This window comes from Ixodes scapularis, unplaced genomic scaffold (assembly GCF_016920785.2).
Source record: "Ixodes scapularis isolate PalLabHiFi unplaced genomic scaffold, ASM1692078v2 PGA_scaffold9__187_contigs__length_104089568, whole genome shotgun sequence".
Lineage (NCBI taxonomy): Eukaryota > Metazoa > Arthropoda > Arachnida > Ixodida > Ixodidae > Ixodes > Ixodes scapularis.
In genome coordinates this window covers 59,389,295-59,410,345 of record NW_024609884.1, presented here as the reverse complement: position 1 = coordinate 59,410,345, position 21,051 = coordinate 59,389,295, and the positions used below count along the sequence as shown (strand labels likewise).

Sequence of the window (21,051 nt, the reverse complement as noted above, 5' to 3'; positions counted from 1 at the left end):
ACCGTCCAAGCCTTCAACGGGGGAAGTTCAGTGCTCGGGCAGAATTTGGACGTTATCTTTTTGACCACAGGGAAATCGTTGAAAGAAACAGACGTGCAATCTCAGCACGCACAACGTTAGGTCATTGTACCTGACTTTGCGCCGCCTCTCGCCCTCACTTGCTGGCGCTTCCGAGAGGGTATCACAACTTGTCCCTCGGTTGCTTTCGCCTGCTTTTTGATCTCAAGGTTGATCTGTACACTAACGCCAAGCAGTTTGCCGACTTCGATGAAGGACTCATCCACAGCGAAGTCGGGGCTTGGCGGGCGGTGCGTGTTACACCTGAAAGTATGCTCTCATTATCAGCTGCCTTTGCAACTCTGCTGAGGACATTGCCGCTCTTATGTTTCATGTAGAGGCGCCTTGGCGTAGACGGCGAGGCTGCACCAGACTTTCTTGACGAAGAAGAATCGGAGGAATCGCATTCCGCTGTAGCAGGGGATTTTGGTTTTCTCCGCTTTCTATGTTTAACAAACGTAGCAAATGCACGGAATGTACCCAATTCGGGTAGAAAGGTTATCAAGCTAAAACCAACAACCATATATGCATTACTTACAAAAACTGCAATTGATATTTTTTTGCAGAGCAAAGGATGCTTTCCTTTATTTTCACCTCTTTCATACAATTGCACTACAGCTCCAACTCAGGTCTGTAAAAGACTGATTTTTTTATATCTTTAGTAACAAACAATTTTCGTTGCCACCAAAGCATTCTTTTTACTTCAACCTTCCGGACCGAGTAATGTAGAAGCCTAAAATGCATCATTCGCCTCGGCTACGTGGCGCAAGCTGCCGCCCGCTACAAGGTCTGTCTGTAGCCAATATCAATCCATTCAAGCAGAAGAGGCATTTTCAGCAAACTATTTTTTCGACTGCGGAGGCGTTTGAAGCGAGCGCATCGCACTTGTGGGGAGGAGCTTCTACTACCTTCTTGACTTGTAAGTACACAAGCTGGTGTATCAGTGTTGCCAACACCAAATTGCAAACAAGCGAGATGCAGCTCGAGCAAAAACAATTTACTATTCTTTTTCTCTATACGAGATCAAGAAAATTGTGCAAATATTATTGTCAATACAAGAACCATATGAAAGTGCTGGAAAGCGGGCACTTAACGATAAAATCGTAAAGCTTAGCAGGTATGCACCTCCCCCGTCCTCAACGAAGTCAATCGGCGCGAGTCGCATGTGGGGGTAGCCACAGGCAACAGCTGTTTACTAGGCCACATAAGCCCCGCCCAGTCCTCCCACCTGTCCCAAATATTGCACCGCAAAGCCAAATGCCTCATCAGCCCAATGAACCCTAGAGGCAAAGCAGCTGGCAGGCATGCACAGCCCACTGTGCGGGCGCAACAGCTGTCTTCCGACCAAAGTACATTGGGCGTACACGAAAGGCCCCCCCCCCCCCCCCCCCCCTTAAAGGGAAACTCCGCCGATTTTTCGAGCTACCTAATCCAAAGGCATAATCTGAATCGGATGGCTTCCTGATTCAGAAATGCTATCTCGTTCTCCAAGATTCACTCTAGTTAATTAAAAAAGTGATATTTTTGCACGCTGCCGAAACCGAAACATCGTTCTCCCTAGTTTTTCTCCAGTTTTCACCGCCACCCAAGCGTGACGTCACGGATGTGCAGCAAGGCACGCGGCCGGCAATCGGGTAGGCTCGCAGCCGTCTTTCTCACGTCTAACAGCGAGGAAACCTGCGCGGTCGTGCTATTTGAAGTTGATAATTATCTATATTTGCACAAAGTATGACCTTGGCCTATGTGCTAAACTACAAGAAAGTAAAAAAAAAAAGAAAAAAAAAGGGAGCTATTGGACTTTTGATTAAACCGTTTTTGCAACTCCGTACACTCAAGCAGCGGCTCACTAGTTTCGTGATATCGCTAGTAAAGCCGTTCTCTTTTTATTAGAAGATGGCTGTCGAAGAAAGGTCGAAGAGTCACGCAATACATTTTTTTGACAAATTGCAAAAACACCACGGAAAATGCTCTGAATGTGGGTACAGATGCCCCACACACTGTATAACCTGAACGAATGTGCCATTTTTTTAGATTTTCTTTAGAAAAGTTACCTGTTGCAGGCGCCAGCACATGTAACTACTCTTGTGGCATGAATATGCTCCCTGGTGTTAGGTAATTTAGCAAAAGATCTATAGACCATTTCTGAAAAGCGCTTCTGGTCGATGCCATTTTCAGCATTCGTGCATGTGGCGCATACATTGCTCGCCTTCCAATGCGACGAACATGTGCGTGCTGGGCTGGGACCCAACACATGTAGACTGCGATTCTCAAAAAATATGGAATTTATAGAATGAAATTAACTGCATTCATGTAGATCAGATGGCACATTACTGGTCATGAAGATTGTGTTAGAACGACAATTAAAAGAACTCTGCAATGACCAAGCCAAACATTAAGGTGCAATGGAATGCGTATAAAATACACAAACACACTGTTCATCTTCAAATAAAAAATATTTGCTTGAAGATACAATAGTGCATAAGGTACAGAAAGACATCATAAAACTTTTATTTCAAAATAAGTTAACAAAAGTTACTAAAAAAAAATGTGTAACCGTTTTTTTTTTTTTTTTCTCTTTTTGTTTGAAGTAGAATGCAATGCGTTCAAACACCCATCCACGAGAGCACATGGGAAGGGGAATTTTTTTTAAATTAAGTTTTGGTTTAGCAGTTTCCATCAGCTGTAAATTTGCATGCCTCCCCTCAACGACATTAATATTTTCATGGTTTTAAAAAAGTTTTCAGCCCTATATAAAATTTCTACGCAATAGAATAAAATAAAAACATTTTCATCACTTCTTCTGCAGAAAATATTGCACGCCAACCATTTGACAAACCAGGCAAAGGCTCTATCGTATATTGATGGAGCTCAACACCTGCTCTGTAAATCTCTGTAATACCAGACAGGAATAGCAATATGTCAAAAGTCATGTCTTAATTCAGACTTGAACTGACGTTTCACTTCTCGTCTTTAACATATCGGCCGCGTGAGTGGAACTACGAGAGTAGCCCGAGCTAGATTCTATGTCCGAAACAGAAATAGTTTATATAAAAAAAAAAATCGCTGAGCCAATTGTGAATAACAAATGTGACTGTGCAAAAATGTCGACTATAGTGCTAGACTATGTGTACTATTTTTCTCGATATTATTAGCGCTCTTCTTTGGACTGATGTCGTAGTGGTCAGGGTGGTCAGAGCCGGCTTGAGTTTGCACTTGCCGCTCTTGAAGCTCTTCCAGCTGCTGAAGCACACGGCTATAAAGTATTCCGAGTACAAGTGAATATGTTTCAAGTGACACTAGTTCTCTCGACACACAGCTCGCGCAAAAGCACCTTGACGTGGCTGGCCTCCATTGCTGCCGGGGGAACGCTTTTTTTTTTTTTTTTTCCACGAAAACAAGGGTAAAAAAGAAGCTTTTCTCTGCACTGTTTCTACAATCTATCGCGGAGCACAGATTCCTACCCATTGCAAAGGAACTTTCAACCTTGAAGCTGCGAAAAAATAATAATCTCGATCGCTGGCGCCCGGAAAGCCACTTTGCGGCTGCCGGAGTCACTCGTGCCGGAGTCATCCGTGACGTACGCGGGTAGGGAAAAGTAGGGATTTTTCATTGTTGCAGTAGAGAGTCGCCTCCTGGAACCCTCGTGGCCGGCGTAACTTGAAAATTCAATAACTTCACGGAAAAATTTTATTGTTATGAAATATTTCGGTTATCATTTGAGAAAGGGTTATTGATGCCGGCTGCAAATTTCCAGCTAAATCGAAGCCTACCGAAAAATCGGCGGAGTTCCCCTTTAAAGACAACAAAGCAGCAACTGCCACATAAACACCAGTGGCCAATTACCGATGCCTGAGAATATGAAAAGACAATACTGAACTTATCTCACTTTCCTCCTAGAGGAAATGAAAAATAGTGCAACTCTACAGCTATCTGCAGGATTTTTAGAAGGTTAAATAAGATACAGATACAAAGGAACGCTTTCTTGAGTGTCATTTTCATAATGCAGTGGCTTCCAGGAAGGTCAGGGAGAACTCTAAACAACCCATCCCTTATTCTCTCGATTTCAGGAAGGCACTTATTGTTTGCCATTTTTTGTTGTGCCTTTCTCTCACGACGCTCCATTGTGCAGGGCCTGTCAAGCCTCCGGTGGAGGCTTTTGCCCTCATTCACCTTTTTTGCGAACATAAACATTATTTTGCTAGCTGGACAGAAGAATAAGATTTCTACACAGCGAGAATACCAGAACCAAAAGTTGTCGTTTGAGCCAAAATTTTTCAAAAGACTACCTCATAAAATACACAAAGCAACTGTGACTTTCAATTAACGAGTTGCCTTTATGCATGGAAACAGAAAACAGATGGCATTACTTTCTCAGGGTAAGTGTGAAACTTTACAAATTTATAAACATTAAGTTAATTTGTTAAATTAGGGCAGCTGGAGATCTCCGAAATGCAAGCGCAACTTTTAGGAATGGGTGTCTAGCAAATTATTATTTTTAAAATTCCAGACTTTTCCAGGTTTTCTTTGACAATTTTAAGTGAAATTCCCTGACCACTGTAGAGGCAGTTAATATACAAGACCATTACAACACAAGGCATTGAGCACTGTGAGGATCATTTCGCACGGACTTAATCCAACTTGCACATTCTGAAATATTTGAGTTCATCCAGTCCAGATTAAACGAGCACTTAATTGCCGCCGATATCGTCAGTCAAGAGGCCACTTCTTCAAACACCATGAAAACATGACGCTCAACCACATACGTTAATAACCGAACAGCAGCATGGCTGCCAGATGCACACTTTCGGATACTTTCAGCTTAAGGCTTGGATTGGATTGAGATCTGCGGCTTTCCCATCTATTACTAAATATAGTAACTAACTGGATCTAGTCTAGTGTCGTGCAATCAATTCAATCCAAGGCTTGGACTGGATTTGTCGGCAGTTCCCTTTGCATCGGGCAGCACACTCCACATTGAATTAGCAGAGGCCGCGCTCCGCTCTAAGCAGAATTTATTGCATATTTTTCTGCCCCAAAGTCCTTAACTCTTTGCTCAGGGCACTCAATAGCGTTTCCGGCTCATTTTCCCTGACTGGGCTCGCTTTTTAACAATATCTTTGACAATTTCCGAAAATTCTCGGTTTCCCCGGTCGCTTGACACCCTGTTCTCCCTGATTGGGCTTGCTTTTCGACAATATCCCTGAAAATTTCCCGATTTTTCCTGGTAATTAAAATTTCCCCGACGATTTCCGGTCGCTAGACACCCGCACAGCCCTTTCCGAGTGGAAAAATCTGGGGCACAAAATCCAGCGGAGGTGCCAGCGGTGCGACACCGTCGCGCGTCAGTCATTCGCAAGTTGCCTCTCTCGGAAAGGCAGCTTCCGATCGGCTGATGCGCGCTTGTCGTCACGCCATCGGTGCCTCTGCTGAATTCTGTGCTCCAGATTTTTCCACTCAGGAAGGGGCGTACCACAAACTTAGATCCCATTTTTTACTTTTAGTAGGGAAACATTGCACGAGCATAATTTTTTTTTTTTTAATTATTTCTGGGATGCTAATATTTTGCAGAAGGAGTGATCACCAAAAACAGACAATCTCAGAAACGTCTTTAGAGCATCTTTAACCCCTTAGCCGTTTGTAAATTAGGGAGTTTTCTGACCCTCAACTGCTTAATTGCTCTCTTCAAAATTACCCTTGTGGCCTTCAAAATAAAGCTAACCAAAAACAAAGGAGGAAAAAAAAAAAATCCCGTGATGCCATTTCCGGGCAGAGCCGCAACTAAGCCATGAGTGAGACTGGTTCGTCCAAAGCAATGAAGTGCGTGAACTGGGGAAAGCAGATGGGCTATACACGTCCTGAATGATTTGGGGACAGCTCCACATTGACGAGCTCGGCACGTCAAAAACGGTAAAGGGATTAAGATAGCCGCATCAACAGAACTCAATTTTAAGGGTATTAAAATGCAATGTGACAAACCTAAAAGCACAATAAACAAAACAAAAAAAACATTTAAATTTTTTTTGGATATGACATGTATGTCCCAAAATCAACATAAAGAGTACAATAATGTGCTTAGACGGGCCAGTTGACACATGGCGTGTTGTGACTTGGGTTAAATGTGGCTAGGATACACCTCTCCAAGAAACACTCGGCCCCAAAGACAAAAGAACCTTTTTCGAGCCCAGTCACTGGGCTTGAGGCTACACTCGGCGACAACTTTTCTTGGCAATGCGGTGGAAGGTACAGGCACGTGTTCCCTCGCCACTTTTGAGCACTGAATAAAGCTGCGCACAGGCTCTCCTCCTCTCCACTGCATTGCCAAAAAGAGCTGTCACCGAGTGTAGTCTCTCATCAGTGTCCCTGCTAAGCCTAACCGAGTGGACTGCGAATTCGATAGGTGCAATTTAAAACACTGCTGGCGGCTAAACTATCGTCTTTTCCCGCTACATTTTACATTTCATGGTGTATGTACTTTCCTGAGAACATTGAGAGTGCGTTGTATCACATTTGAAACAAAAAAAAAAAACTGTAAACTATTTTTGTTGGGTACACACGCGACAGAATGAATGCGGCTGGAATGCTTGTTTCATTTTATGACAAGTTTTGACAGCACCACGCCCACATGTCAACTGACAAAGCAATTTGTCAAAAAAAAAATTTACAACAGAAGATCAAAAGGCATGTGTATTTCATAAGCACAAATAAAGTATAGCGATGGACAGGACTCGGACATAAAATTAAGCAAGCGTTAACATTCAAAAAATATATTGTATGCACTACACGGTGAAGTGTTACCCAAAAGGATTTATTTGAGAAATATCTCAACTAACACAATCACAGTCGACGACAGTCACATCTTGACGATCGGACGGAATCCAAGAGAGCTTTGTTTTGGGGCACGCTTTGAGGCGAGCTTCCTTTTTTCGCACCAAGGCAAAGGAACAACTGGCGCATTCTCCACCCCCAACAACTATTTTTGGTGATGACTGAGAAGGACTCTAAACAGATTATTTCAGAAGGGGGAGAACCGTCGAAATTGTTTGCAAAATAACTTTAGAGGGCCGTTCGACGTCCTTCCCTTCCTTTGTTTCCCGTGAATGTTAAGCACAAATGCATGAATTGCAGGCAATTACCAGCACTATTTCTCACAGTGGAAGATAACACAAAAAGGTCATGCAGCATGCGCAACAAAAGTGGAAACTTTAAAGACAGGCCAAAACAGGTGGAGAACTGCACTGAGCAGGTTTCCACAGTCCCAGAGATCGGCAGAAAATTTCTAGCTCATAAGGGGCGCAAGAGTCGCACCAGCTGCATCATCATCATCAGCAACATGGTAGCGGCCTAGGAGTGTTTATTGGAGGTGTATAGGTGGCGCAAGAAATTTGCCTTTGGTGCAAAATGGCACATATGATGCAGGAGTGGAATCACTGCACAACATTTCAGTTGTAATAAAGCCTCTCCCCCTCCTCCTTTTACACTCAGTAGTATACTCATCCTATAAAGATAACTTCTGTAAAATAATGGCAAAAACAAGCATATCTGCTAAACCTAGCAATAAAAATATGTTCCGAACTTTTATGAACCTACCAGATTTAAGATTCTATTATCATAAACTGCAAAAACCACCAAGCACAAAAATTTTGAAAACCGACACTTATGTTTAAAAAGGTACACGGCACTTTAGTGGCATTGGAACCAGAGTTGAATCAAAGTTTGTTTTCGATCGACTACTGCACGACAACTAACTTGACTACCACTGGGATGGAACTGGGCAAAGCAGGTTTTGAGCAATCTTGGAACAGAGAAAACTACAGTTTGGAGCAGGCTGGGAGCAGCAAGAACGAGGTCTTGGAGCAAGTTGGGAGCAGCATCCGAGTTTTAAGAATGTCAAAATAAAGGCTAAATGTCACCTGGTTTTTAAAACTAGGAAAATATGGCATGCAGGTGTGAACTTAAAGGGATTGTCCGGTCGAAACCGAAAGTACTTAAGTTTTTGCACTCGTTAAGTCGAGGGAGCCTTCATGTAGACAACAATCATCATTTTTATTTTGATATATGATCTCCCTTTATTAATGAAAACTTTCCTGAGCGGATGTACGAAACTGCACCCCGAATTTCACCAGTGCCAATGGCTGACATCCGTAGCTGCTGCATGAGGTCACAAAACGCAAAGGTTTGTCAGATGGTCACGATAACAAGCGGTGGTCAATGGATGTCTTGTATTTTGTTTCGAATTATAGCCTTCAAGGCTGTACCCTACTGAAATACGATTCTTTTAATGCAGCAGAGGTTGGTTGCACTATCTCTCCACGGGGCGCGGTGCCGCCGGGGCTGAGATGCGCTTCGATAGCACAGCAGAGGTTGGTTGCACTATCTCTCCACGGGGCGCGGTGCTGCCGGGGCTGAGATGCGCTACGATAGGAAACCGAAACTTAAAAACCCGTAGATTTTGTGTGGTTTTTCAGAAAGCCGTAAAATGCTTCGCGTGCCTTCTATCGTTCTGCAATTCGTTGTTTTAGTGTTTTTCTATGATGCTGAGCAATTTTCTCATTTAAACCATGCCCTGAAACACAATATTAGAAAGTTAATTACACAAAAATAATTAACAACTTAATTATCCCGGACTTTAATAATATTCCTAAATGAGTCCCTGGCCCAGGACCAAAATGCCAAAAGCCCTTTTTCGTTACGATGAGTAGTTTTCGCAGGAGTGATTTGGCCTGCGTTCTCTGAAACACCCTGTATATATACACATATATATATATAAAGGAAAAGGTACACGGCGAGTCCAATCTGCATAGATGAGGACAAGAAACACAGGCGTGCTGCAAAGTTGGGTTGGTCACGTGGAGCGAAAGCTCGCGCTGCAGAACCCAGGGATCCTGGGTTCGAGCCCCAGCCCTGCCCGTTTCGATCTAAATGAGCATCGTACCGACGTGCGGTCGTGTATCACTACTGCGTGGTGCACGTTAAAGACCCCAGGCTAGCGGTTGTACTGCACTGGCTAAATTGCTCATCTACAGCTGGGAGACTCGTCGCCCCTGTGAGGCAGACCAAGTTCTAGGCTGTATAAACATACACACAACCCTTTTTTTTTTTTTGGGGGGGGGGGGGGGGGGGGTTGGCACCAGGTACTTCAAGCTTATAGACCTTTTCATCCTCCTCCGCATGGGCGCTGCCATCTTGGAATCACGTGACGCGGCAGCCATTAGGTTGCTTCAACTTGCTGCTCCGCACTCCCCTCCGTGCCTTGGCGGATGCGTTGTATTCGTGTTTTACGTTGAGTTTCACCGCGATTGCTTGCCTTACTTCGGAAACTGTAGTCCGATACGTCTACTCGACAACTCCTGAGGTTTGTTTACTAATACTGCCGGAACATTCTCAGTAAGAAGCGCGTATATTTATATCGCACATTTAGGATCGCAAGGCGTCAAGAATAGTCAGCACAATGAGACTATCTGTATTCCCTGAAAGTATTGTTCTTTGTATTCATAATATATCGAAAACAGTTTCTTTTGATTATGCGCGGAAATTTGCGGAGGAGATAGACAACGAACGTTTAACTTGTATTTTATCTGAGGCTAAAAGTAAACGTACGTCAACATCAAGTCATGCATGAAGAAAGAATAAACAATTAAAACAGGGACAACACAACTACATCTATGAAAGATGCAGTTGTGTTGTCCGTTTTAATTGTTTATTCTTTCTTCATCCATGACTTAAACCAACACGCTCTTCTACTAAGTCAACATCAAGCGATTTGTTTGTTCATAATATCACACCTATATCTGTATAAGGGTCACAATCTCTTTTTTTGCGACGTAGACATCCGGTTAGTCTGTTTCCTTGTGAAGTTTAAGAAATTGTATACCATGCTCGCTCCCATTTTGACAGTCATTTATATGATTTATTGATTAGATTTAGATAACCAATGCCCTCCACTTAATTTACTTAACACATAGGTTGGGACCTCGCACGTAATAAACTGCCACATACACTCAACAGTACCGAGTTTTAGAATAGCGTGCACAAAGAAATAACGTTGTTTCTATGTGCAAATTAAAAAAGCGGTTTGGGTTCGGCGCATGCGCAATGACCACGCTTTTTTTTTTTTGCTTACGTTGCTTTATCTTTTGCCAGTGTCTAAAATCCTCAATAAGTGACCCCCCCCCCCCCCCCCCCCCCCTCCAAAAAAAAAAAAAAAAAAGATGTGTTTCCATAACAGCTATTTGGGTCCAGGATTGTCAAGGGCGAATAGAGGTTCACTTTTTGTGGCTGGCTGCGCCGAAATTTATAAAGCGAATTTGAGCTGAGAAATAAATATTTGTTCACGCAGGTCCGTGAAGTGGTGCCTAGCGCTAGAATTCAGCCAAACTTTCCGAGGTATTTCTCCTCCTGTGTCCTATAATTTTATCTGGCCAATTTTACGGAAGACAAATGCCAGATCTAATTTGACGGGCCTGTCACCCATATCATATCCTGAATAAGCAAATGTTCATATAAAAAAAATGTATTTCCTAGGGCAAATATTGCGAAATGCTGCTTATGGAGTTCTTTAGCAGGATTGATAATTTAAGAAATTTCCTACACAGCCTGTCAAAACATGCTCGAGTACTAAATTAAAAAAAAAAAAGAGACCGAGACGATATTATTTGTTTATATCTATTATCTGCCTCATTACACAATGTTTTCATTCTGCAAAGTTCACTAAAGGTTGGGTGCCCATGAAAACCAAACGGTGAGTAGTGAACTCGCGAGTTCATCTGTTCTGGCCGATTCAGAATATTGCTAATCAAGCTGTCGATATGCTTCCCCCCTTTACATTCACGCGTGTTAGTCTCTTCATTAGTTTGTTTTTCTGGAAACTGGTGTCATCGGGTACGGCCATACACGATGGTAATCTTCCCTGTACACATCAGTCAGGCGTTTCACAACCGACCATATCCAGATACATCAAAGGAGTTGGTCAAAAAAGCCCACAATTTAAGCTAAAATACACCTCGTAGTCATCAAAGTGGCTCAATACTACTGTTTCATTGGTTGTGTGCTACCAGGAAAATAATCGTATCACAAAATTAAGCAAAAACATCGTAAAACAGCAACATAGCCGCGCTCACGTTGAAACCGAAACCAGCAAAATTGAAGCAACCTAATGGCACCAAGTGCGTCAGCGCCCTCTGTCCACCGGTAAGGCAACTACTAAAATGAAAAGGTCTATACAAACTGGTGCCAAAGCGCAGTTGTAGTGCAAAACTTTTTAAAGCGGTGATTCGAGAGCAAGAACAGGGAAGCATGGTTTACTACAACCAGACATCGACCGGACGCTCGTAGAAAGCATGTAGAGATATATATATAAAAAAAAAAAAAAAATTCACACAAAAGTGAGTCACAAGGTGAATTGGTAGAAAAAGGTCGAAAAACTATGGGCTGCACATGCACGCTAAATACGGGTGTGTGACCGATTCATTCGATTGTTCACACACTGGAAGCACATGCGGGATAACCGAAAGTACTCACGGCAACGGCGCCATCTATTTTGACGAGAAGATTACGGACACAAATGAACAATTACACAGTGGAGGTGCTCAATAGCACTTTTAAGAAAAGGTTTCCTCTCCAAACGAAAGAAGTACTTGCTCATCTTGATAGCCTGTGCGTCGTACCTCCCGCGGCCAGACAGCGAGACCGCGTGGCAGTGCACCGGTAGCATGCAGTCACAAATGACTTCGGAAAACAGTAGAAATAATCGGGAAAAGACCATGTATCATAGGTATGGAAAGGAAACACAGCTGAAATCTTTGAATCCGGCAGTTGCTTGCACCCCCCTGTACCCGTGCAGTGTGCTTTACTACGAGATTGAATGTTGCCAACCAAGCTCTCGTTTCCCGCTAAATCTAGCGTCGCCGCAAACTTTTTTTTAGTTTTTGAGTTACTTTTGGCGCAGTGTGGCGCATTTTCGACCGATTTCGCGTTTCTGGCGCAACTAGGCGCAGAAAATTGGGTTTGTACCAAAATGGCGCAATTAGCACAGATGTCACACCCCTGGACAAATCAAGAGTGTCAAAAGAGCGACATCACGGCATTTCTCATCTTTCTGTACTTGCTATTTCATCGGCTAAACTAATCAAGAACAGCGAGTGCCCCGTGACTTGAGCTTTTAGTACCGTATTTTCCAGACTACAGACCAACACGCTGTTTACAAACAAGCCCGCGTTTGCCCACACCAGGTCTGGGCACTGCGCGTGCGCAGAAACTTAATTCGCGTAAAGTGAAATGTCTGCGCATGCGCCCACAGCACATCTTGACATATGCCTGCTGAATTAGCGCACAAAAAACTTGTATCAGATAAATCACCATTAATATACTCTGTTAATCATAAAATTCTTCAAGTCTTTTCAATCTCCCGTAAAATTTAAACTTTCAAAGTTGCATTGTTTGTAGACTATGCACCGGAAAATATATATGTGTATGTGTTCAAGCCTTTGTCTATGCTCAGACCTAAGATGAGAAACTATAAAGGGAGTATAGACGCTCTGAAACACACATGTATACCAAGCCCCTTCCCTCCTACTTCTTTAAATATTAAAGTCGACCAATATTAAAATATTTTTATTAGTGCGGCGCAATTCTTGGCAGAAATGGCAGTTTGGCGCAAGATGTAGCAGACTTCCGTTTATGGCCCCCAATTTGGCGCAGCCCTTCTATCACTGCAGTTGGCAATCTGACACTGCCTCAATGCACTCACGCTAGTGTCGGCAACATGCAGTATCAGTGTCAAAATAATCAATCTTGGATAAATTAGGCAGATAAAATGTACAAACCACTTAAACGTGCTATAAAATGCATGCCACAAAACAAGTAAAGTTTGGCAGATTATTCATGTTGCCTGTCTAGCTGCTTAAAAATTTCAAGTCTTTGGACAGAACATTAATGATGAGTCATCAGAAGCACTTTCTCCGAGTGATTCTTGCACCCGAGAGCAGTTCACCCTGGCGCAGTCAATTCACTCCCTACCAGGGGCTATCGGCAGAGCCCTGCGCAGATAAGCTGAATCATCCACGGAGAGCGTCTGCATCCAAACCGTACCCACAAGGTTCTTGAATTACCATCTCTGCACCAAATCCGCATGCTTCGCATCCACGAAATTCGGAACCACATCCGATCCACATTTGCACACTCATTTTACACCATGAAATAAAAAAAAATCAAGGGAGAACGGAGGCTTCTACCTTTTTGAGACTCGTATGTCTTGGGTTTTCTTTGCATAAAAAATGCCTTCCCGATTGACAGCTTTTTTTTCTAAGAGTAATTTACTCCCATAAAACATTGGACAATACACTTAATACTATCACTCACTTGTTCACTCTACACCCTGCGGTCGCGCACGATTATGGGCCACCTCGGCAAGACTGGATCCGGATCAGTGGATATCCGCATCCGATCCACAAATTGATTTAATTTTATTCGCATCCACCAGCTGACTGCGGCGAAGCTCAAACTATCATGTGGATTACTTGTAATAAGTGATGTCAAGAAACGTGTGGCACATTAACCAACGTGCATTGTTAGACGATCTTCCTTGAAAATGAAATGGCATACAAAGATGTGCGAGAGCCAGCTTAAAGAAAATATGGATCAGGAGGTTATGGACCTGGGAACTTGACGGACAAGAGTGAAGATATGTCGTTGGGTTATCAGGTAAGACATCTTTAGCTGCTTCTCCTCCTTAGTCGAGCTACTTAAAGCTAGTAAAAACTGAAAGTCGGTTCAATGCATTAAGAGGCTTTAATTGTACTTTTCAAGGATTTATTTTACCCTACACCCAACTTGCCTGTCTCGCTAGCACACCAACATGCCAGAATAAAAAAAACAGTATATGTGGATATCCTTTTCTTGAGGAGCAGATGCATCTTCATGTCAAATGACATTGCATAGTTTCAATAGGTAGTTAGCATTCATGCAATTCACAACTGGAAGCAGCTTGTGCAGTCCCATGGCTGCTGTAGGACTGCTTGCGCTGCACTATTTGGATGCAGGACACACAATCACGTCAAAAACTGACATGGGACACAACAGCTTCCAATTCATTACATAAATGAATCATTACTACTTGTTTATTCCTAGATCAGCTGGGCCCATAATGAGAGAACAGTGTCACTGATACTCTCTCGACAATAAAAAGTATGGTTCAAGCCCTGCAAAAAGGATTGGGGGGACTCGTTTCAAGGCACAATAGATCCTGGAGTGGCAAGTCGGTAACCTGTCCAGTGACAATGATGGGGAAAGTGGAAGGGAGCCTTTCTGGCCTGTCTTTGATGTGCAACAAATAAAATACCTGCTTCCACTTGGGCCAAGAGAGCAACATGAAAATTTTGGTACTTGCGCAGCAGTCATGTAGCACACAAGCATCCAGAGAATGACCAGGACCTGGGGGAAGAGGTCAGATTCCTCCCAAGTGACCAAGGTAATTCCCTGGACCCTTGTTCAGCAAACAAACCTAATCAGTTGTACTCAATATGTAGTCAAATATTAAAGAAAATACAAGGAAAAACAAAATAGATGATCACTTGACAACCTGCAGATTGCTTACTCAATTCTCCGGGAAAAGCTTCCCGCACACCTCTCTGGCCATCCAGGAGATGGCCAGAGAGGTCTATCTCAGGCAAGTTTTTTGACTCTCCAACCAAACAGGAATCACTGGTGAGATTCAGCTAAATATCTAGAACCTGTCCCACTTTCTGTGAATCACTTCTTGAAAGGATGACCGAAACACACAGTAGCTTGAACAAATGTTAGACTGCATTTAGGACAATGCACCGCATCTTGTCAGGCTTTCATTTGAGGATGCACGCCTGACATGGCCGAAAATCATATCCGTCCGAGGCGAAGAGAACAGCAATAAACAGTGCTTCTCTAAGCTAACCGAGTCATGTCTGCTAGCTCAAGTCTCCTGTTCACTGAAGCCATACGAGCTTCAATGAAAAGGCTCAAAGGTGACGTTGACCTTCGTAATATTTACCTGTTGTCAAGAGGGGGGGGGGGATTGCTGGCCTAGCGTGTAAACGCGCCACAGCTTGACGCAAAAGCTCGCAATACAGAACCCCCACCCCTGTCCGTTTCAACCAGGATGAGCGTCGTACTGGCGGGCAGTCGTGTGTATCGCTACTGCATGGTGCACAATAAAGACCCCAGACCAGCGGCTGACTCGCACTCCAATTCCCTCGATCCCCAGCTTTGCAGGTGATTGAACAGACCTGCTTCTCGGCCAACTACGAGTTATTTTATCTGCTCCTTCAAGAGGCCAGCGGTCAAAGACGGCTTATCCTGCAACACACACTTTCACACTCTTGAAGTTTATTGGCCCTAATGTGGTGGAAGAGGTGAGGCTGGAGCACCTTTCTTTTGGATGGCTCTCAGTTTCAATAGAAGCTATCAAAGCTAGAAGCCTGCATACGCTACTTCTTAATTTACCGTGCACAAGGTGTCCATGCCATGCAAGCACACAGAGAGCATTTTTTTTCCTTTTTCTAAAGACTATGCTCAACAGAAAACAAGCAAGCTAAGCTTTTCATTACCCACGGCAACAAAAGGGTTAAAACATGCTGCAGAAGAGCCTCTTTGGCGGGGGCACACTTTCAAATGGTGCGCTCACTCCCATAGCATTGGATGCATTCCAAACTACTCCCAAAATAGTCAATCACTAAGCTACCCAATTTCATCGAGAGAACCATTTCACTATAATGTGCTAGCCAAATGACCAAAACACTGCACTCTCCAAACAGTAGTACAGCCAAGAGATTTCTGCCGGGAGGCACTTATTCTCTTCTGGTTGGGTTAGATGGAAGGAGAGGGAGTAAAACAGACAATTTCGCTCTCTATTACACCTACTTTAAAAAAACAAGTGCTTACGAGACTACACAATTGACTAACAACGGATCACAAGACAGTCCCTTTGCTGTATGAACCAGAACTCGAGCTGAAACGCATACGACATCACATTTATGCTTCGACAGTGTGTGCAAGGAAAGATAGCGAAAAACGTTTAGGGTGATTTTATAGCACTGAGCACCCTACCAGACAGCTCAGAGTATAAAGTGCAGCATATTTCTAGGTGTAGCGCTACAATGCTGCACGTTCGTCTGAGGCAAGGTAGTCAGGAAAGAGAAAGAAGTCGCAGACTGACAACAACCTTAACTACAGATAGAACCCATACATAAAGGCCTATCATTGTTACTCGCCCATCCTCGCGCACATTGGCCCAACAAGCGTGTCAGACACTCGCATTGTTGGACCAATGCAAACAAAGCAGTGCAAACAGTTGCTGCCCGAGATTACTGCGAATCGCGCTTTGGTGATTCCAGTAAAGCGAACCTGCAACTTGCGGAGGTCTGAACACATAAGAGCGAACGTGAATATACGCAGCAAAGGCCTCTCCCCTGCAGCCGATCAACTGGACCGACCAACGTAGCACAACCCAATTCAGCGAGCCCCATCTGGTGGGGGGTAACGCGCCGCGAGGACACTTGGTCAGTGAGGTCGGAGTCCTCGGGGGCCCGCGGCGCGAGCTCTCCGGAGGATCAAAGGAAGCCGCGCGGCGTCCTTTTGCTCGGAGAGCGCGCGCCGAACGCGGACGCAACAGGTCAGCGGGCCGCCACTCACGCTGGTTCCAGATCACAACTCCCCGGACGGCTTGTGCAAATCAGGACCGGCACAGGCAGAAGCCCGCATGCTGCATTTCTCGCAGGATCTGCAATGACAGGGAAGCGATCGAGCCACGTGCCGCGCTGCTGCCCACCAACCAAAACAAAGGCGCCATCGGCGGGGCCGCCCCGCGCGCTGACGTCACGGCTCCCCGCTGCACACGACGGGGAAAAGCCCGCCGAAACTCCATGTTTTTCTTGCGACAGGTCAAGCGCCGCGGGCGCCCCCAGTTACGGCACGTTGCGCGCACACAGCGAGCGCGCCCACGAAGCAAGCAACCAAATTCCGGGGGCCAAGACGGCGCCCCCGAGTCGCGCGCGGTGCGCGCGGGCGGGCGGCCGGCCGCTTCCCCCCCCCCCCCCCCCCCCCTACCCACCCCCACTCCGCCGTCCACGGCCCGCGGCGGCCCGGCCCGCAGCGACCCGACGCCGGGCTCCGAATGGCCGCTTGGCGGGCCGACGCGCTCGAATGTCGCGACGGGTGCCCGACTAAGGCCAAAAGTAAGCCTAATCAATGTGGCCGGGGCTGGCCGCCGCCATGCCCCACGAAATCGGACAAAGGACCCGAGAGAGGAAGGCCCCTTGGCGCCATGCACTTCCGGGACGGCAAACGCACGCCGAAATGTAGGTCAGCCATCGGGGTTCGAACCCAAAGCCGCGGCGAGGCTCCCACGCGCGTGGACCCAACACAAGAGTCACGCGGCACGAGAGCAGCGTCGAGCACGCTCGCAGCGCGAGCGAGCAATCGCGGCGACGGCGACGCCGCGTGCTTTGTTCCTGCCACCGTGGCCTGTGCACACACGCGATCCCGCGCCACCCGCACGCTGCAACCCGACAATCGCACATCGCATGCTCGGCCTTGACGAAAGTCCGGATATTACCTGGAGAGCAAGTTCATCTCGGGGAGCGGTCAACAAGTAATGTCGGACTAAGCCTTTCAGCCCAATTACCACCGCAACAAACGCACACATGGAAGCATCGCATGCCCAAGAAAGGTAACCGACGTCACAGCACTTTCGGAAATCAATCGCTCTGCACCGAGACTGCACAGAAACCGCGACAATTCATTGACAAGTCTCACCTTTTGAGTCGAGCTGCTCACTTTAGCAAACAAAGGCTGACGACTATGGCCGGTAATGCGTTGCTTCAGCGAGCCAAACCAATAGCCTACACCAGAGTTCGGCTTTGTTGGGGCACTCGCGTCGGACTCTCAGAACAATACAGTAGCCGAAATTCTTACCACCCGTCACTGGACGGACAGCCTAGAGCCAAAATAAAGGAATATACGAGCGTATGACGTAGCGAAACCAGCGAAACAACGCCAAAAACCTTCAGCGGGAGAGGCGGATAAGCGATCTCGTGTAATCTCGTTCAGGGGGTTTGTTTGCGAGACTTGACGTTCTTGTGCTGCTAGATAGCGTTAAATAATCGGCTACTGCGTTTAAATCATTTTTTTGTTTTATCTCCCGGTGAGAGATGTCTTTTTTGGGAGGGAGTCGAACACTTTTAGAGAGAGTAATGTTTTTTGCGAAAAAATAGCTCGTGTTTTTTGGAGGTTTTTTTTTTTTTTTTTTTAGCGCCAGAGGCCGGAAATAGCGGATAAAAGGGTTTAATCCAGCATGAAAATGTCGGTCGTGCGTTCGTAGAGCGGCGCAGTGTTTCTCTGGCATTGCTGCGCTTGTTTGGCGGCGCGGCCAGTGCGGTGCTCGAGCGAAGAATCGTCGCCGTGAACGCAGGACGATTTGGACAGCGGAGCCCGGCGCCACAGCAGCTGACATGTCGGACATCAAGGCCCTGGAGCACCCGACGCTCAAGGTAGGCTTTCTGACTGGCGTTTCGGGGGAGTTGGAACCGCTTTGTCGTTGCAGGTGCCATACGAAATCCTGAACAAGAAGTTCCGTGCGGCGCAGAAGAGCATGGACCGGGAAGTGTCTCACGTGCAGAGTGCGGCGGCGGAGCTGGAGAAGACGTTGCGCGAGCAGGCGCACGCGGGCCCGCTGCGGACTCAGCTGGGAGGCCTGCTGGACAAACTCGAGGTGTTGAGGCGCAAGAGCGCCGAGAGCATCAGCGAGGAGCTGGAGGCGGCGTCGGCCTGCAAGCGTCGCGTCGAACACCTCAAGGGCTTCGAGACTGGCGGCGAGCAGTGGAAGCGGCAACGGCTCGACCGAATGCTGGTGGAACACCTTCTGCGGACGGGCTACTATGGCACGGCGGCCAAGCTGGCCGAGCGCAGCGGCCTCCGTGACCTCACCAACATGGATCTGTTCCTGGTGTCCAAGGAGGTGGAGGACTCGCTGGCCAGCCGCGACACGAGCAAGTGCCTCGCCTGGTGCCACGACAACAAGTCCAAGCTGCGCAAGTTGCGCAGCACGCTGGAGTTTCAGCTGCGCCAGCAAGAGTTCGTCGAGCTGGTGCGCCGCGACCGGCGGCTCGAGGCCGTGCGACATGCGCGGCGACACTTCGGCGCCCTTGAAGAAGACGCCCAGCTGGCCGAGGTGCAGCGTGTCATGGGCCTCCTGGCTCTGCCCGGCGCCCGGGCCCCCGAGCTGCTGGCCGACGGCCGCTGGGAGCTGCTCGCCCAGCAGTTCCGCCAGGAGCAACTGCGCCTGTACCAGCTGAGCAGCTGCTCGGTGCTGGCCGTGGCCCTGCAGGCCGGCCTTTCGGCCCTCAAGACGCCGCAGTGCTACGACGAGGCGCAGCGCAACCCGGACTGCCCGGTGTGCAGCCGGGCCCTCAACTGCCTGGCCCGGGGTCTGCCCTACGCCCACTGTTCGCAGTCGCGCCTCGTGTGCCGCATCTCGGGCCAGCCCCTCAACGAGCACAACCAGCCCCTGGTCCTGCCCAACGGCTACGTCTACGGGGAGCAGGCACTGCGCAGCGTGGCCCGTCGGGGCCGCGTAGTCTGCCCGCGCAGCCGCGACTCCTTTGACCTATGCGACGCCGAGAAGGTCTACGTCATGTAGCCTGCTGGAGCAAGCCTCGTCTGCGAAACCCGCCCTGCGCAGTGTTCGTGGAAGACAGTCTTGTTTTGCTCCCATCGATTACCACAGGCTTCCCAAAAAAAGCATGTTGAGGTGATAGGAAAAAAAAAAAAAAATAAAACTTCAACTGGTCAGCTTTCTGACACTGCAGCCATTGCTGTTATTACAATGCTTCTCCACTCAAAACCATTTGAAAGTACACTGCGTCGGTGCTCGAGAGCCCAGTGGATGCTCTGCCTCAACCACAAGCTTTCTTCCTTCGCTTGGTCACACGGGCAGCCAAATCCTTGCGGAAGTATGTGCTGGAGGCAGAGCATCTATTTTAACCAACTTTACTGGTACAGAGCTTCCTGTAATCAGGATACCAAGTGAAACTGCCCATGCATCAATGCACTGTTTACAGACAAGTCCACGTCCTCACACACCAGGTGTGGGCACTGCGTACACAGAAACCGTCGCGCGAGGCGAGGCTGGTTTCTGCGGCGTGGCGGAGCCATGTGTTGCTCTATATGTAGCTTGCAAGGGTCACCGTTACTGGGTATTGACGGTTATTTCTACTTACTGGTTTCTTTGAACTACAACTTCTGCGGTGTGAAACTAACACAACGAACCAAACACTCTCGGCACACATACTGGCGTGGCCGTGAATGACTTCACACACAAGCTATGTATAGGGAGTGCTATATCATGTTGCACGAACATTGCCATCCAGCAAAGGGTAGGACTCTCGTAAACAAAAATATAAAGGTGCACACCAAGTTATTTTGGCTGCCAGCAGTTCGAACTGCATGCCGAGACTTAAAACAAAATCGAGAGTTTACATCTCGTGCGTAGCTCCAATGCCCTACAGCAACTTCTATGAAGTGCACAGCAGAAAGAAGCGATCCACATTTTCATTTTTTTTCTTTCAAAGCTGAAAGGCTCATCAAAACTAGTAGCTCAAATTTACCCAGTTGTAATTGCGTACCGAAATTTAATAGATACTGAAGTCTCAGACATGGAAGGCCTCCAAGCAGCAAACTGAAAGCAGAGGTCTTAGAGGCAAATGCAATTTCCAGGACCATTCATTTCATTGGGCTCCATAAATTTTTTAGTGAAGTGTGCACATTGTAACTTTAAACAAAAGGTGGAGGGAAGTCTTAAAAATTTCCACTTGCACAATTACCTGGCCGAGGAGTTTATTTTTGTATGGACAGGAATGCTTTGGTAAAAAAACAAAAATGGATTGGACAAAACGGTAGTGGGAGAGCAGCTAAAGTGCTCCCCTTTTTGTTTTTTTTTAGTGCTTAGAATTTGGATTTTAGTTTTACAAT

The 21,051-nt window shown here is 46.5% G+C and overlaps 2 protein-coding genes across 4 annotated transcripts in view; one reads left to right on the top strand and one right to left on the bottom strand.

Annotated features, from left to right (window-relative positions):
* Nucleotides 1-18,161, bottom strand: part of LOC8032830 (C-terminal-binding protein) — a 64,025-nt gene extending 45,864 nt beyond the window's left edge. The window contains exons 1-2 of one of the 2 annotated variants that reach the window (XM_040206133.3): nucleotides 17,839-18,161; nucleotides 16,717-16,804 (exon numbers count right to left, since the gene is read on the bottom strand). The gene's annotated coding sequence lies outside the window, so the exon portion shown is untranslated. The remainder of the gene's footprint in view (nucleotides 1-16,716; nucleotides 16,805-17,838) is intronic. The other variant, XM_040206132.3, reaches the window with a different exon arrangement.
* Nucleotides 17,144-19,890, top strand: LOC8032831 (E3 ubiquitin-protein transferase MAEA). Of its 2 annotated transcripts, none has more exons than XM_002400956.4 (3): nucleotides 17,144-17,381; nucleotides 18,494-18,572; nucleotides 18,626-19,890. In XM_002400956.4, exons 1-3 carry the CDS (start codon nucleotides 17,272-17,274, stop codon nucleotides 19,718-19,720), a joined length of 1,284 nt encoding a protein of 427 aa, XP_002401000.2. In that variant the 5' UTR covers nucleotides 17,144-17,271; the 3' UTR covers nucleotides 19,721-19,890. The 2 variants fall into 2 exon arrangements, with proteins under 2 accessions (XP_002401000.2, XP_029828796.1); XM_029972936.4 differs by having other exon boundaries at nucleotides 17,182-17,752.
* Nucleotides 19,891-21,051: the final 1,161 nt, after the last annotated feature.